This window comes from Anguilla rostrata, chromosome 17 (assembly GCF_018555375.3).
Source record: "Anguilla rostrata isolate EN2019 chromosome 17, ASM1855537v3, whole genome shotgun sequence".
Taxonomy (NCBI): domain Eukaryota; kingdom Metazoa; phylum Chordata; class Actinopteri; order Anguilliformes; family Anguillidae; genus Anguilla; species Anguilla rostrata.
Window position 1 is genome coordinate 6,853,319 of NC_057949.1, and position 11,861 is coordinate 6,865,179.

At 44.7% G+C, this 11,861-nt stretch overlaps 2 protein-coding genes across 13 annotated transcripts; both read left to right on the plus strand.

Annotated features, from left to right (window-relative positions):
• The first annotated feature begins 208 nt into the window (after nucleotides 1-208).
• On the plus strand, nucleotides 209-6,108 carry gdpd3a (glycerophosphodiester phosphodiesterase domain containing 3a). Of its 9 annotated transcripts, none has more exons than XM_064316200.1 (11): nucleotides 209-595; nucleotides 1,033-1,176; nucleotides 1,580-1,642; nucleotides 1,745-1,880; nucleotides 2,026-2,071; nucleotides 2,372-2,490; nucleotides 2,595-2,684; nucleotides 3,111-3,244; nucleotides 3,895-3,954; nucleotides 4,099-4,150; nucleotides 5,583-6,108. In XM_064316200.1, exons 2-11 carry the CDS (start codon nucleotides 1,136-1,138, stop codon nucleotides 5,724-5,726), a joined length of 885 nt encoding a protein of 294 aa, XP_064172270.1. In that variant the 5' UTR covers nucleotides 209-595; nucleotides 1,033-1,135; the 3' UTR covers nucleotides 5,727-6,108. The 9 variants fall into 9 exon arrangements, with proteins under 9 accessions (XP_064172270.1, XP_064172264.1, XP_064172261.1 ...); XM_064316194.1 differs by having other exon boundaries at nucleotides 1,600-1,642; XM_064316191.1 differs by having other exon boundaries at nucleotides 209-522; nucleotides 1,004-1,176; nucleotides 1,600-1,642.
• Nucleotides 6,109-6,255: 147 nt separating this feature from the next.
• ypel3 (yippee-like 3) lies at nucleotides 6,256-11,608 on the plus strand. Of its 4 annotated transcripts, none has more exons than XR_010326874.1 (6): nucleotides 6,256-7,488; nucleotides 8,155-8,273; nucleotides 9,001-9,044; nucleotides 9,229-9,337; nucleotides 9,852-10,635; nucleotides 10,720-11,608. XR_010326874.1 is itself a non-coding variant. In XM_064316213.1 (5 exons), the coding sequence occupies exons 2-5, from the start codon at nucleotides 8,157-8,159 to the stop codon at nucleotides 9,939-9,941; spliced, it is 360 nt and encodes a 119-aa protein (XP_064172283.1). In that variant the 5' UTR covers nucleotides 6,256-7,488; nucleotides 8,155-8,156; the 3' UTR covers nucleotides 9,942-11,608. The 4 variants fall into 4 exon arrangements, 2 of the variants coding, with proteins under 2 accessions (XP_064172283.1, XP_064172284.1); XR_010326875.1 differs by having other exon boundaries at nucleotides 10,761-11,608; XM_064316213.1 differs by having other exon boundaries at nucleotides 9,852-11,608.
• Nucleotides 11,609-11,861: the final 253 nt, after the last annotated feature.

An 11,861-nucleotide genomic window follows, 5' to 3' on the forward strand; every position in this document is an offset into this window, starting at 1 on the left:
GTCTGTGTGTGTGTGTGCATGTGTGTGTGTGTGAGTGGTGTGTGTGTGTGCATGTGTATATATGAGAGAGCGTGTGAGCATGTGTGTGTGCGCGTGTGTTTGCTTGTGTGCGTGTGTGTATGAGTGTGTGTGTGTGTGCTATGTGTGTTATGTGTGGTGTGGCAATGTGCATTGTGCGCGTCGTTGCATTGTAGTGCTGTGTGTGTGTGTGGTGTGGGGGTGTTGTGTGTGTGTGTGTAATCCATCAGTCGGACAGTAGGCAGTGTGTGAGACAGCGCTGTGTCCAGTGAGCTAAGCCGTTGGAGGGCGGCGCTGTATTGAGGCCCGAGCCGTTTCACACACGGGTTGAGCTGGTTGTGCGCTGCAGCTCTCAGTGGGAGGGACAGTACCCGTCAAACACCGACGACAGAAGAGCGGCTGGAGCGCCTGGGGGCTTCTGGGACGGTTAAACGCTTCGCTGCCTGGTTACCGTCTTTTTTTCTGAGCGCCTATTGACTCATTTGCAGACCTGTCGGCCGACAGGTATTTCTCCCCCCCCCCCTCTTGAACTTTGCGAACCGTCTCTGCGTCGGTTTCCCAGAAGGCTCTCTGACAGGTGACAAGCGAAAGGGGGAGGGAAAGAGGAGACTCGGGAGGAGGAGCTGGGAGTGGCGGAGAAAAGAATGCACAGAAACGGACGAGCGAACTGACTGTGGGAGAGAACGACCGATTCAAATCTGACAGAAGCTGGAGGAGATTCGAAGGCTTTTTAAAAACTGCTTTTCTCTGACCTTTATGGTTTAAGTACAAGAACCTAGAATTGTAATAACAGTTGTTCTCGCTATTAGTGCAGTGCACTGCTTACTGTTTAATTTTTAGTGGATAATTACAGCTGTTTTTTTGGTCATTAGTTAATTGTATTAATACTCAATGAATGAGGGTTGCTCAGTACAGTACTGAATTAGATTGGGCTGCTTGGTTACGCAGCACTATATACATGTATATATCTTGTTTCGTATTTTAGTTCAAACTGAGGCTGGTCTCACGTTGTAGGGTTCATGGCTAGTTTGCTGTACTACGTCCTCCCTGCCCTGGGTGGCTATGCGCTTACCTCCGTCTACCTGCTGAAGAACCCGCACATCTTGCACAAGAGAAAATGCACAGCCTTCTACTGCCGACACATCTCTCACAGAGGGGGTAAGATAAACACTGGCAGGCACATCTCTCACGGGGAGGGGGTGGGACGGGACACTGGAATATCACAATAACAGCGGAACTTCATGGGAAAATGATTACCAACCCTGTTCCTGGAGATCTACCGTCCTGTTGGTTTTCACTCCAACCCTAACAAAACACACCTCATCTAACGGATTGAGATCTCATTGAGCTTCTAATTAATACAGCCTGGCGTGCAGAATTAGGGTTGAAATAAAAACCTGCAGGACGGTAGAGCTCCAGGAACAGGGTTGGTTACCGCTGTTTTAAGGGTTTGTGGTTAGGGCAGTGGTTAGACGTGATAGTGATGTTTAATTGAGAGCTTTGGTGACGGACAGTTCACCTGGGTGAGTGATTCATAATTTTAACGAGCAGAACATTTCAGGTTTGTTTCCTGTTTTTCAGGATCTGGGGAGAAGATAGAAAGCACAATGGAGGCTTTTACACAGTGGGTAACATCTCCTGACACTATCTGCCTATCGTCCCACCTCAGAAGAAATGTTTATTTTATTTATTTTGTTCTTTATTTATTTTTTCCTCTGTTTTTCAGTGCCATAGAGGAAGGCACAGATATGCTCGAGCTCGACTGTCACTTGACCCGGGACGGTCATGTGATCGTGTCACATGATGAGAACCTTTTGCGACAGACTGGACACGACGTCACAATCTCATCCGTAAACCTAGAGGTCAGGGGTCACATCCACAGTGCCGGTTCATGATCAGCTGTTATTACTGCTATCACTACCACCATTTTGAATGGTGGGTAGCATCGTCAATACAATTTTATAAGTGACCGTTAGCCTCTGCTAATGTGCTATTATGTGCTTTCAGGAATTACCGCTCTATAAAGAAAGACTGGAGGTCACATTCTATGAAGGTATGTAACGGTCTCCATCACCCTATACAGGGGATACAGGGAAGGTGAAACGTGTGTCCGTACCCTTCTGGGGCCAAGTGGTGATAAAATGGCCGAAGGGGTTGTGTTATATATGGGTTCGCTACGGTTGTCACACCTTTACCTGACTCAACATTGGTCAAAAGCTCTTAAATGACTAAAGATGTGTATATATATGTTTATAGGAGATGTGAGGTTGGAGTGTGCAGGCCTTTCTTCCTGTTTTGGGGTAAAACGTGGCCCTTCACTGTGTTGATGAGCCCTCCTCTTCCTCCCATCCAGGCCACTACAGCACCGGACAGGACCGGAAGTTCGCCTTGCTGGAGGACGTTTTCAAGAAGTTCCCCAGGGTGCCGATCAACATCGAGATCAAAGAGGACAACTGCCCGCTCATCAAAAAGGTAAAGCCTGAGGTGCTGGGGTAAATAGGCGGGGCTTCTGAAGTAGGCGGGGCTTCTGAAGCTCTGGCGCACGGCTGTTGACCCGCTGCCTGTCTCACCCACAGGTGTCTGCACTTGTGAAGCAGTACGGCAGAGATGACATCACTGTTTGGGCCAGCGTCCAGTCTGACATCATGAAGAAATGCCGGAGAGAGGTGTGTGTGTGTGCGTGTGAGAGTGTGTGCGTATGCGTGTGTGCGTGTGTGTGTGCATTTCTGTGCATGTGTGTATGTGTGCGTGTGTGTGCATGCGTGTGTGCGTGTGTGTGTGTGCATGCGTGTGTGCACGTGCGTGCGTGCGTGCGTGAGTGTGTGTGAGAGTGTGTGCGTGCGCGCGTGCGTGCGTGCGTTCGTGTGTGAGGTGTGTGTGTGAGTGCGTGCGCGCGTGCGTGCGTGCATGTGTGTGTGAGGTGTGTGCGTGCGTGCGCGCGCGCGCTTGCGCTCGTGTGCGTGTGCGTACGTGCGTGCATGTGTGTGTGTGTAAAATTGTGTCCAGCACCTCCTTGTACTCTGCTCTTTACCGGGGCTCTGCATCCTGTCCATCCAACACTTTGTCCGTCCATCTGTCTCTCTGTCCTTCAGAACCCTTCCATGCCCTACATGTTCTCAAAGTCCCGGGGCCTGCAGCTGCTCCTGCTCTACTATACTGGCCTGCTGCCTTTCGTGCCCCTCAGAGAGAGCTTCCTCCAGTTTTACTACATCCCCATCATCAACCGGTAGGCCAAGCCTGCTTCCAGCACATCTGCACATGTGTGCATGGGTGAGAGCATCCATGCGTGAGACTGCAGAGTGTCTGTGCATGCGTGAGACTGCAGCACGTCTGTGCATGCGTGAGACAGGGAGCGTGTCTGTGCATGCGTGAGACTGCAGAGCGTCTGTGCATGCATGAGACTGCAGAGTGTCTGTGCATGCGTGAGACTGCAGCACGTCTGTGCATGCGTGAGACAGGGAGCGTGTCTGTGCATGCGTGAGACAGGGAGCGTGTCTGTGCATGCGTGAGACTGCAGAGCATCTGTGCATGCATGAGACTGCAGAGCGTCTGTGCATGCATGAGACTGCAGCACGTCTGTGCAGGCGTGAGACTGCAGAGTGTCTGTGCATGCATGAGACAGACAGCATGCATGCAGGACTGCAGCGTTTGGCATAGAAGAAACATCATGTCCGATTCACACAGGTGAGCGGACGGAGATATATTTAGTAAAGCTCAGACAGCTCTGTTTCATTATCAGGGTGATTTGTGATTTGGTTTGCTTGTATGCATGCAGTATGTGCAATAAGATGTGCTCCAATAACGATGTGCCTGTTCGGTTATTAAATGCATCAGAAATCTTTGTATTTATGTAACCCCTGTCACCATGTTTTTTAGAACGTTTATACCCCCATCTACTCTACTGAGGAACAAGATGATTCTTTTTATCCTTGATAAGTGAGTAGTATTTCATATGTCTTCTTGTTGTTTACAGTATAAAATGTAACATTTGTTTTTAATTAAACGTTCTGTAGAAAATTTTTATTTCATTGTAGTGAAACCTACAATTAAACAAATGTAAATCATCTTTTCTTGTTTCAGAGTAACTATGAGGAAAGGTCTGTTTAAACACTTGACTGACCGAGGCATTCAGGTAATGATAATTTTCATCATAATAATCGCTATAATAATTTTGCGGGTTTTGGTATGAGTGTTCCGAAATATCATCATGGTACACACTATTATTTTTCAGCCTTTCAGTGTTAATATATAGTCACTTTCAAACTTAAACCAAATGTTCTGGATTACACAGTGATAGGTGGAATGAGTATTCTTGACGCATATCCAAATTATTTATTGTCCGGTCGGATTGATGAATCCTTTTTGGGTGAAGTTCTCGTTTATTGCTGCTTAATATGTAGGATATTTACAATGAAAAAGCAATTAGCCATTGTAATTAGGTGAAGTACAGTTGATTATAAAGAAATACAATTTATTTTATATTTTGTGATAAACCTAATTAGGGTAAAAACTGTGTGCTCCTGCCACCTATGTCCTTACACATCACCTATCACCCTTTACCTTATATCTGGTACTGTACATTGCCCAAAAATCATGGCAAAAAAATGTGCAATGCCTTCTTGTGGCTAAACTCAACTCAATTATACAAAGACATATAAAATGGCTCCCACTAATGTACTGCAGTCAGTTTGTGTGTGTGATGTAGACTGACTTTATTGACACTTGTCTGATCAGAATCAAGTGATCAGAAGGAGACTGGATGCCGCTTTCCACCAAAAATGCAATTAAATGGTCAGATAAACTGGCAGAGCTCTCTGTATTATTTAAACTGACTGCTTTATTGGTGTAAAAGCCCTGATAAGTGCAGATGTTTCATAGGGGCCTGGCCAAACAAATGTGCGAAACGCCTGTTATGTGCTTAAGATGATGACTGCTGAAAACGTCTGTACTTATTTCACTTCTTTACCAATGAAACAGTCATATTTAGAGGCTGCTGTGCGTGTTCCCATGTACAGTGGACAGGGGTGAGTGAAGTCTATTCCCCTTCATCCAGGTATATCCCTGGTTTAACTTCAGCCTTACCCACATTTTCATTACTGAAATGCTGTCTGCAGCTACTGCAGTGCTTGATTTGTTTCATCAGAGCTGTTATCTGAAATGGGCCGGTGTGGGTGCACTAAAAGGCCTGATTCAACCAATCACAGTTTGTGACTTTGAAGACCAGGGCCATGTCCGAATCACCACACTTGCCAGCTATTGAGTGTACAACTTGTATGCAACTTGCATACTCAATAGTAGGCGAATGCGCTGATTCAGACACGGCCTGTGATTAGTTAAATCTGGCGTTGTAGTGATGTGTCAGAACGAAAGCTTGCGCTGTGTTTAAGATACCGCAGTGTACTGTTTGCTTAATTAGTGGTTTCATAAGGTCCTCTATCGCCCCCTTGGTGTTGGAGGATGGAACTGCATGTCAAATCTACTCCGGTCAGTCACCTGGCCCGTTCTGTGTATGTATGCTGCACCTCCCGGTCCCTCCCTCACGCTCTTTCCTCCGTTTCCTCCAGGTGCACCTCTTTGTTTGTAACGAGGAGAGAGACATGGAGGGAGCATTTGCTCTGGGGGCCACCGGAGTCATGACTGATTACCCCGCCCTGCTCTCCAAGTACCTTAGTGCAAACCCTCCCACTGCTCCCCCTTGCAAGCAGTAGACCCTTCTCCTCTCTTTCTGCCAAGATTTGCCCAGCTTTGTTGGCCAATAGAAAAGCTGCTGTAGGATTTTTGAGGGCCCAGCCTAGCTTTATTTCCCCACAGTAACAGCTCACCAGTGCTTTCTGTATCTGCGAAATGCGAAATGGAGATTCCCGCTGCTCACCCTGGAGCATCCTCTCATATCGGAAAGCTCTAAATGTGCTTTTGCGTGATCACGTTTTTTTCTATCCTGGTTGAACATCCTGCTTGCTCACTGCTATAAAATCATATTCTTTATGACCATATGGGAACCAATACAGATATTGATAAACATGAGATTGTGAAGTTATTCTATGCCACTTGTAACGCCTCATGGTTTAATAAACTGTAGAATGTATTGAATTCATGTGTGGTATTGAATGGTTTGTTCTTATACTCACTGCCACACATAAACACATACAGCACCCACACATAATAATAGCTATCAGCAATAGTCCTTTAAGGCTTTATGGAAGGCATATGCATAATGCATATTTTTCATTCTCTCTCTCTCTCTCTCTCTCTCTCTCTCTCCCTCTCTCTCTCTCCTTATTTCTTTGTTCAAGTCAGCTGAAACACTACCTTGCCAGACTGGTTGTACTAGAAAGTCAATATTTTACTACCCTGCTTTGTAGTGCTTTGTCGTGTGAAAAGTGTGAAAAGTAGGGCAGTGGGTAATATACTTCAAATTAAAGAAACTGGTAATGAATTTAAAGTGAGGAAAACGAGAACATAGGTGAAAACAGGCACAAGCCCAGACTTGCACAGTGACTGGTTATGTCAGGACTGCGTGGCTATTGACTTTCTGTAAGCTCCAAATTGATCCCTCTTTGTGTGGCTTTTAGAGGGAATGATTGCAATAGTTGCTTCCAGCGTTTTCTCAACACAATAAAAGTTTAACCCTATCCTTTGAACTTTGGACTTTTTATTTATATTGTAGCATTACTAAATTAAGTGAAAATCTGCATGCATGATTAATTGCCCGACTGCCCTTGGTCGGATGGCTAAGTGTTTTTCTTTTCCAGTTACAGATTAGGATTTGTGTTTGTGTTCATAATTAAGGCACTTATATAAATTAAAAAGTGCTACTTATGTATCTAATGCTAATGGCTAATGGCTGCACAAGGAATCGTATCGAATAAAAATGTATATCTCGCATCTGTTTTGAAGCTGTGCGGGGCGTGTTTCCGTCTGACAGAAGAGTCAGCACTCTGCACGTTCAGGGTTCCGCAGCTAACCTGATTGGCTGACCTACATTCACGCAGCCCTTCGGACAATTCTGATTGGTCGGCGGGGGTTTGTTATTGCGAGTGTTACTGTGACGAGTTTGAGAAATGCTAAATTGTTAACCCACTGTAAACAAACAACGACACACATTTCCGCCAGCATTAAAAGGCGTTTGAAAGACGAAAATAATTTGTTATGTAGCTGCTATCTGGCTCGGACATTTTTGCCTTATAATTTAAAATACAGTTTTCCTCAGCTGAACCCTGAAGCAAGCTTATTTCGCGTCGCCTGAACGCTAACTGGCCAGAAGAGGAATCAGTTTGCTCCATTAGCCAAGAGACTTCGTGGTTAACGTTAGCGCCAGTTAGCTCAGTTTTGTTTTTACCGTGCGCGTGCTTACCAGTTCATCGCCAGTTGTTTATTTTATTTGTTCTTGATTAATTATCTAACGTGTAAGCTAATACTCCAGAAATCGGTCCACATCCCGCGAAGCATTAGCAAAGCGACACGTTTGAGGTGAGTATTCACCGCGAATGTCGCGTAGTCAAAGCTAACATCGTTAGCTGTATTGTTAATAATAGTAACGGGCTGAGCTTGCTGTTAGCTACAGCTACAAAACAACACAGAGCCGCTAAATCAAATGCGAAAAGGCTGTGTAAAGGTCGGTGGCTATTTTTACTTTTTTAAAATGTATTTTATTTTAAAGCTGAAGTAATTGTGTGTTTGCATGCAAATAGCTGAGTTACAGATGGGTGTCCACACCCTGCAGCACGAAACAAAGTTAGAACAGATAGCATAGCTAACTAGTGGCCTACTAATCTTACGCTAAGTCACTTAAAGATAACCTAGTAGGGAATTACAGTGGTTGCTAAAAATAGATTTTATTATCAACATTCATGCTGCGTTTGTTTTGGCTGCAAGCGGGCTACAAAGCTATCTTGTAAGTAGGTCAGTATGTTGTTCGTTTTCCCGGCTAATTACAAAGGAAGTTAAAATTAGATTTGATCGTATACGTGTAGAGATATAACGTAGTTTAAAATGTCTGTGTGAATAATGAAATCATTTAGAAATTTCGCTATGCTTTTGTTCTCTTAATTTTTCTTGTTCTGCTTGTGCGAGGACAAGCATGAACGGTTACACACCGCGGTAAACACGTTTCTAATATCCGTTTCTCTCTCTCAGACATGGTGAAGCTGACCAAGGCGAAAACCTTTCAGGCCTACCTGGACACCTGTCATCGCAGGTACAGCTGCGTGCACTGCCGGGCTCACCTGGCAAACCATGACGATCTTATCTCCAAAGTAAGTGTTTTTAAGTCCTTAACCGCGCACGACCAAAGAGCCCCATCTTAAAAAAAAAAATCAAATGCCTGTTGATAAAGAAATATGGTGTCTGTTTTTTCTCTAACGATATGAAAACATTACGATTTTTGCTAAATTTGACTAGAAACATTGCGCAATGTGTGGTCGGTGTTTTATGGGAATGGGAATATGCTGTCTTTTAACGTCTTGGTGGAGGTGCCGGCCTGGAGAATTGACTTGTATACTAGTCAGGAAAACTGAACACACTAAAGCCACATTTCACCTGCATAATCCCAGTTTATATATGGTGTATTTATCCTGCCAGTCAATATCAGCAGTGTTCAAGTGAACGTTTTGATAAGGCCGCAATTAAATGTTTGCGATTAAATGGTTAAAAATCGAAAATTCAAACGCAGACTGGAGCATTTTATCCCGATATCAGAAAACTGGATTCTGTGTATTACTATATGCAATTAAACAAATTGTGACCAAGTTCCAGACATGCCATTGATTTTGATGACTGTTATCTGCGTGTGTTAAATGAAGGCTCCATTTCCACGTTTGCATAACCAGTATGTGCTTATCAAGTACTGAAAAGCATCAGTATTGCACTTCATGCTGTATAGTTCAGGCACAGAAAATTGCCTCTGTGTGACTTTGGTTAGACTTGACAGTGAGGAGGGATCTTTTGGTTACTGGTGGGCTTACCACACTGTGTGTGTCCCAGTCTTTCCAGGGAAGCCAAGGAAGGGCCTACCTCTTCAACTCAGTGTGAGTTCCTCTCCCTTATCTGTCCTCGTACAGTGTGCATTCACTTGAGTTCTGAATGTGCTCGCACTCCTGTATCGGTCTTGAGATGATAGCTGTGCGGTTGAGTGTGTGGAAGGGGTTTCAGGCCCGGCGGTGTTTCCGGGGTTTGCTGGTGCGGCCTCTGATTGGCCTGTGCTCCCCTCAGGGTGAACGTGGGGTGTGGCCCGGCGGAGGAGAGAGTGCTGCTGACGGGGCTTCACGCTGTGGCGGACATCTACTGCGAGAGCTGCCACACCACCCTGGGCTGGAAATACGTAAGACTGGGCTCGCGCATTGCATCACGCTTTATCGTGTGTTCCAGCCATCGTGCTTTACATCACACTTTACGTGTGTTTCAGCTATCGTGCTTTACATCACACTTTACTGTGTGTTCCATCTATCGTGCTTTACATCACACTTTAGCGTGTGTTCCAGCTATCATGCTTTACATCAGACTTTATCGTGTGTTACAGCTATCGTGCTTTACATCACACTTTACGTGTGTTTCAGCTATCGTGCTTTACATCACACTTTAGCGTGTGTTCCAGCTGTCATGCTTTACATCACAGTTTAGCGTGTGTTCCAGCTGTCATGCTTTACATCACAGTTTACCGTGTGTTTCAGCTATCGTTTATTAACTACACAAACCTCTCCTACTACTCTCTGCCTCTGTTTCTCTCTCTCTTTGCACCCCTCTCTCTCTTTCTTTCTCCCTTTCTTCCTCTGTCTCTCTCCCTTTCCTTTCCCCCTCCCCTCTCTCCCTCTGTTTGTCTCTCTCTGTCCTTGCAGGAACAGGCTTTTGAGTTGAGTCAGAAGTACAAGGAGGGAAAGTTCATCATTGAATTGTCGCACATGATCAAGGACAACGGCTGGGACTGAAGCCGCTTTGCGCTCTCTCTCTCTCTCTCACATCGTGGTGAAGAGGCTATCGCCATGTCAACCAGTCACCTGTATGCAGCTTTACAAAGAACAGTGTACTGAGTGTCTCATTACGATTGGCATCTCAAGCTCTCCTTTTATCACACAAAAAAATCAGGGGTTCGCGTGTTTGTATGAAATAGTCAAGATCTTTTATTATTCTCCTACAGATTTCAGTCTCATTCCCACATTTCTGTAAATTCACACAGTCTGTCATCTCCTGTTCAGTTGTAATTGAATCCTAAAACTGTTTATTTAGAGCAAAGTCTGAGACGATGATTAATGTTATATCCCAATGAATTCAGTCGCCCTTTTTTTATATTTTAGATGGATTTTGTGAGGGTGTTGGGCTGTGTGGGAGAGAGACTGCCTGTTTCTGAGCATGTGCAGCGAGCAGGTATGTATGGGAGTGACTGTTTCTGAGCATGTGCAGTAAGCGTGTACGTATGGGAGTGACTGTTTCTGAGCATGTGCAGTGAGCAGGCACGTATGGGAGTGACTGTTTCTGAGCATGTGCAGTGAGCAGGCACGTATGGCAGTGACTGTTTCTGAGCATGTGCAGTGAGCATGTACACATGGGAGTGACTGTTTCTGAGCATGTGCAATGAGCGTGTACATATGGGTGTGACTGTTTCTGAGCATGTGCAGTGAGCAGGTACACATGGGAGTGACTTTCTGAGCATGTGCAATGAGCGTGTACATATGGGTGTGACTGTTTCTGAGCATGTGCAGTGAGCAGGTACATATGGGAGTGACTTTCTGAGCATGTGCAGTAAGCAGGCACGTATGGGAGTGACTGTTTCTGAGCATGTGCAGTGAGCATGTACATAGGGGAGTGACTGTTTCTGAGCATGTGCAGTGAGCATGTACACATGGGAGTGGCAGGTATCTCAGCCCACAATAGGCTGGTGAACATTGAGGATGTGGAGTGTGTGTTAAGTGTGTGATGCATTGTGTAGAGAGGGTGTAGGCAGCCTGCGTAGACCAGATGTGCCAGGGTGTTGGTCTCTACTTGTGTTTTAGTGTACAGAATGTGTGTGTGTGAGTGAGAGAGAGTGCAAGTACAGAGTATGTATATATGTAAATTTTGCACAGTGTGTGTGTGTGTGTGAGTGAGTGAGTGTGTGTGTGTGAGAGAGAGCAAGCAAGAGTGCATGTCAGAGAGAACTAGAGAGTATGTGTGTGTGAGAGAGAGAGTGAGTGAGTGAGAGAGAGAGAGCGAGCGAGCGAGCGAGAGTGTGTCAGAGAGAACTAGAGAATGTGTGTGTGTGTGTGTGTGTGCGCGCACGCGTGCGTAAGAGAAAGATGCAATTAAGTGGTAAATGCAGTACCTGGGGTTGGTATTTAATAAAAAATTTTCTGTCCCAACATTTTCAGTTGTAGGTAAATTGCCAATTCTAAAACATCATTGGGCTGTTCATTTTAATATTTTATTTTTGAAAGAAATTTGATGTAAATAGTGGCTATTATTTTTTGGCATGTACAGAAAAATATATGTGATCATATATTCTAATGTCTAATATTAAAATCACAAGTGTATTAATTGTAACAAATAATTTATGCGGGGTTGTTGATTAAAGTATATTATTTCAGTCTGAACAACTGTATTAAAGTATGTGATAAAAATATCTATGGTGGTTTGTTTTCTGTACACCAGCTGGTTTGCTGCATAATTAGGGGTCCAATCAGCAAAGCTGTTGGAACTCTATTGTTTTTATTCTGCTTATTATTATTATTAGAGTGCCAAGCATCAAAGGCATGAGGCATCCTGTTGTTTTTGTATGTTGCATCATTATTATTCTTCTGCAGTGGGTGTCTACAGCAGTGCCAGTTTTAGCTCTGTCACTTTTTTGAAGCTTGGTATACTGATAGAGGGCAAGG

Bases quoted from the DNA above. Each gene is read 5' to 3' on its own strand.
- gdpd3a (XM_064316194.1), top strand. From the start codon at position 1,038: ATGGCTAGTTTGCTGTACTACGTCCTCCCTGCCCTGGGTGGCTATGCG. The intron at 1,177-1,599 runs GTAAGATAAACA...CCTGTTTTTCAG, and splicing joins ACACATCTCTCACAGAGGGG to GATCTGGGGAGAAGATAGAA. The intron at 1,643-1,744 runs GTGGGTAACATC...TCTGTTTTTCAG, and splicing joins ACAATGGAGGCTTTTACACA to TGCCATAGAGGAAGGCACAG.
- ypel3 (XM_064316213.1), top strand. From the start codon at position 8,157: ATGGTGAAGCTGACCAAGGCGAAAACCTTTCAGGCCTACCTGGACACC. The intron at 8,274-9,000 runs GTAAGTGTTTTT...TGTGTGTCCCAG, and splicing joins ATGACGATCTTATCTCCAAA to TCTTTCCAGGGAAGCCAAGG. The intron at 9,045-9,228 runs GTGAGTTCCTCT...TGCTCCCCTCAG, and splicing joins GCCTACCTCTTCAACTCAGT to GGTGAACGTGGGGTGTGGCC.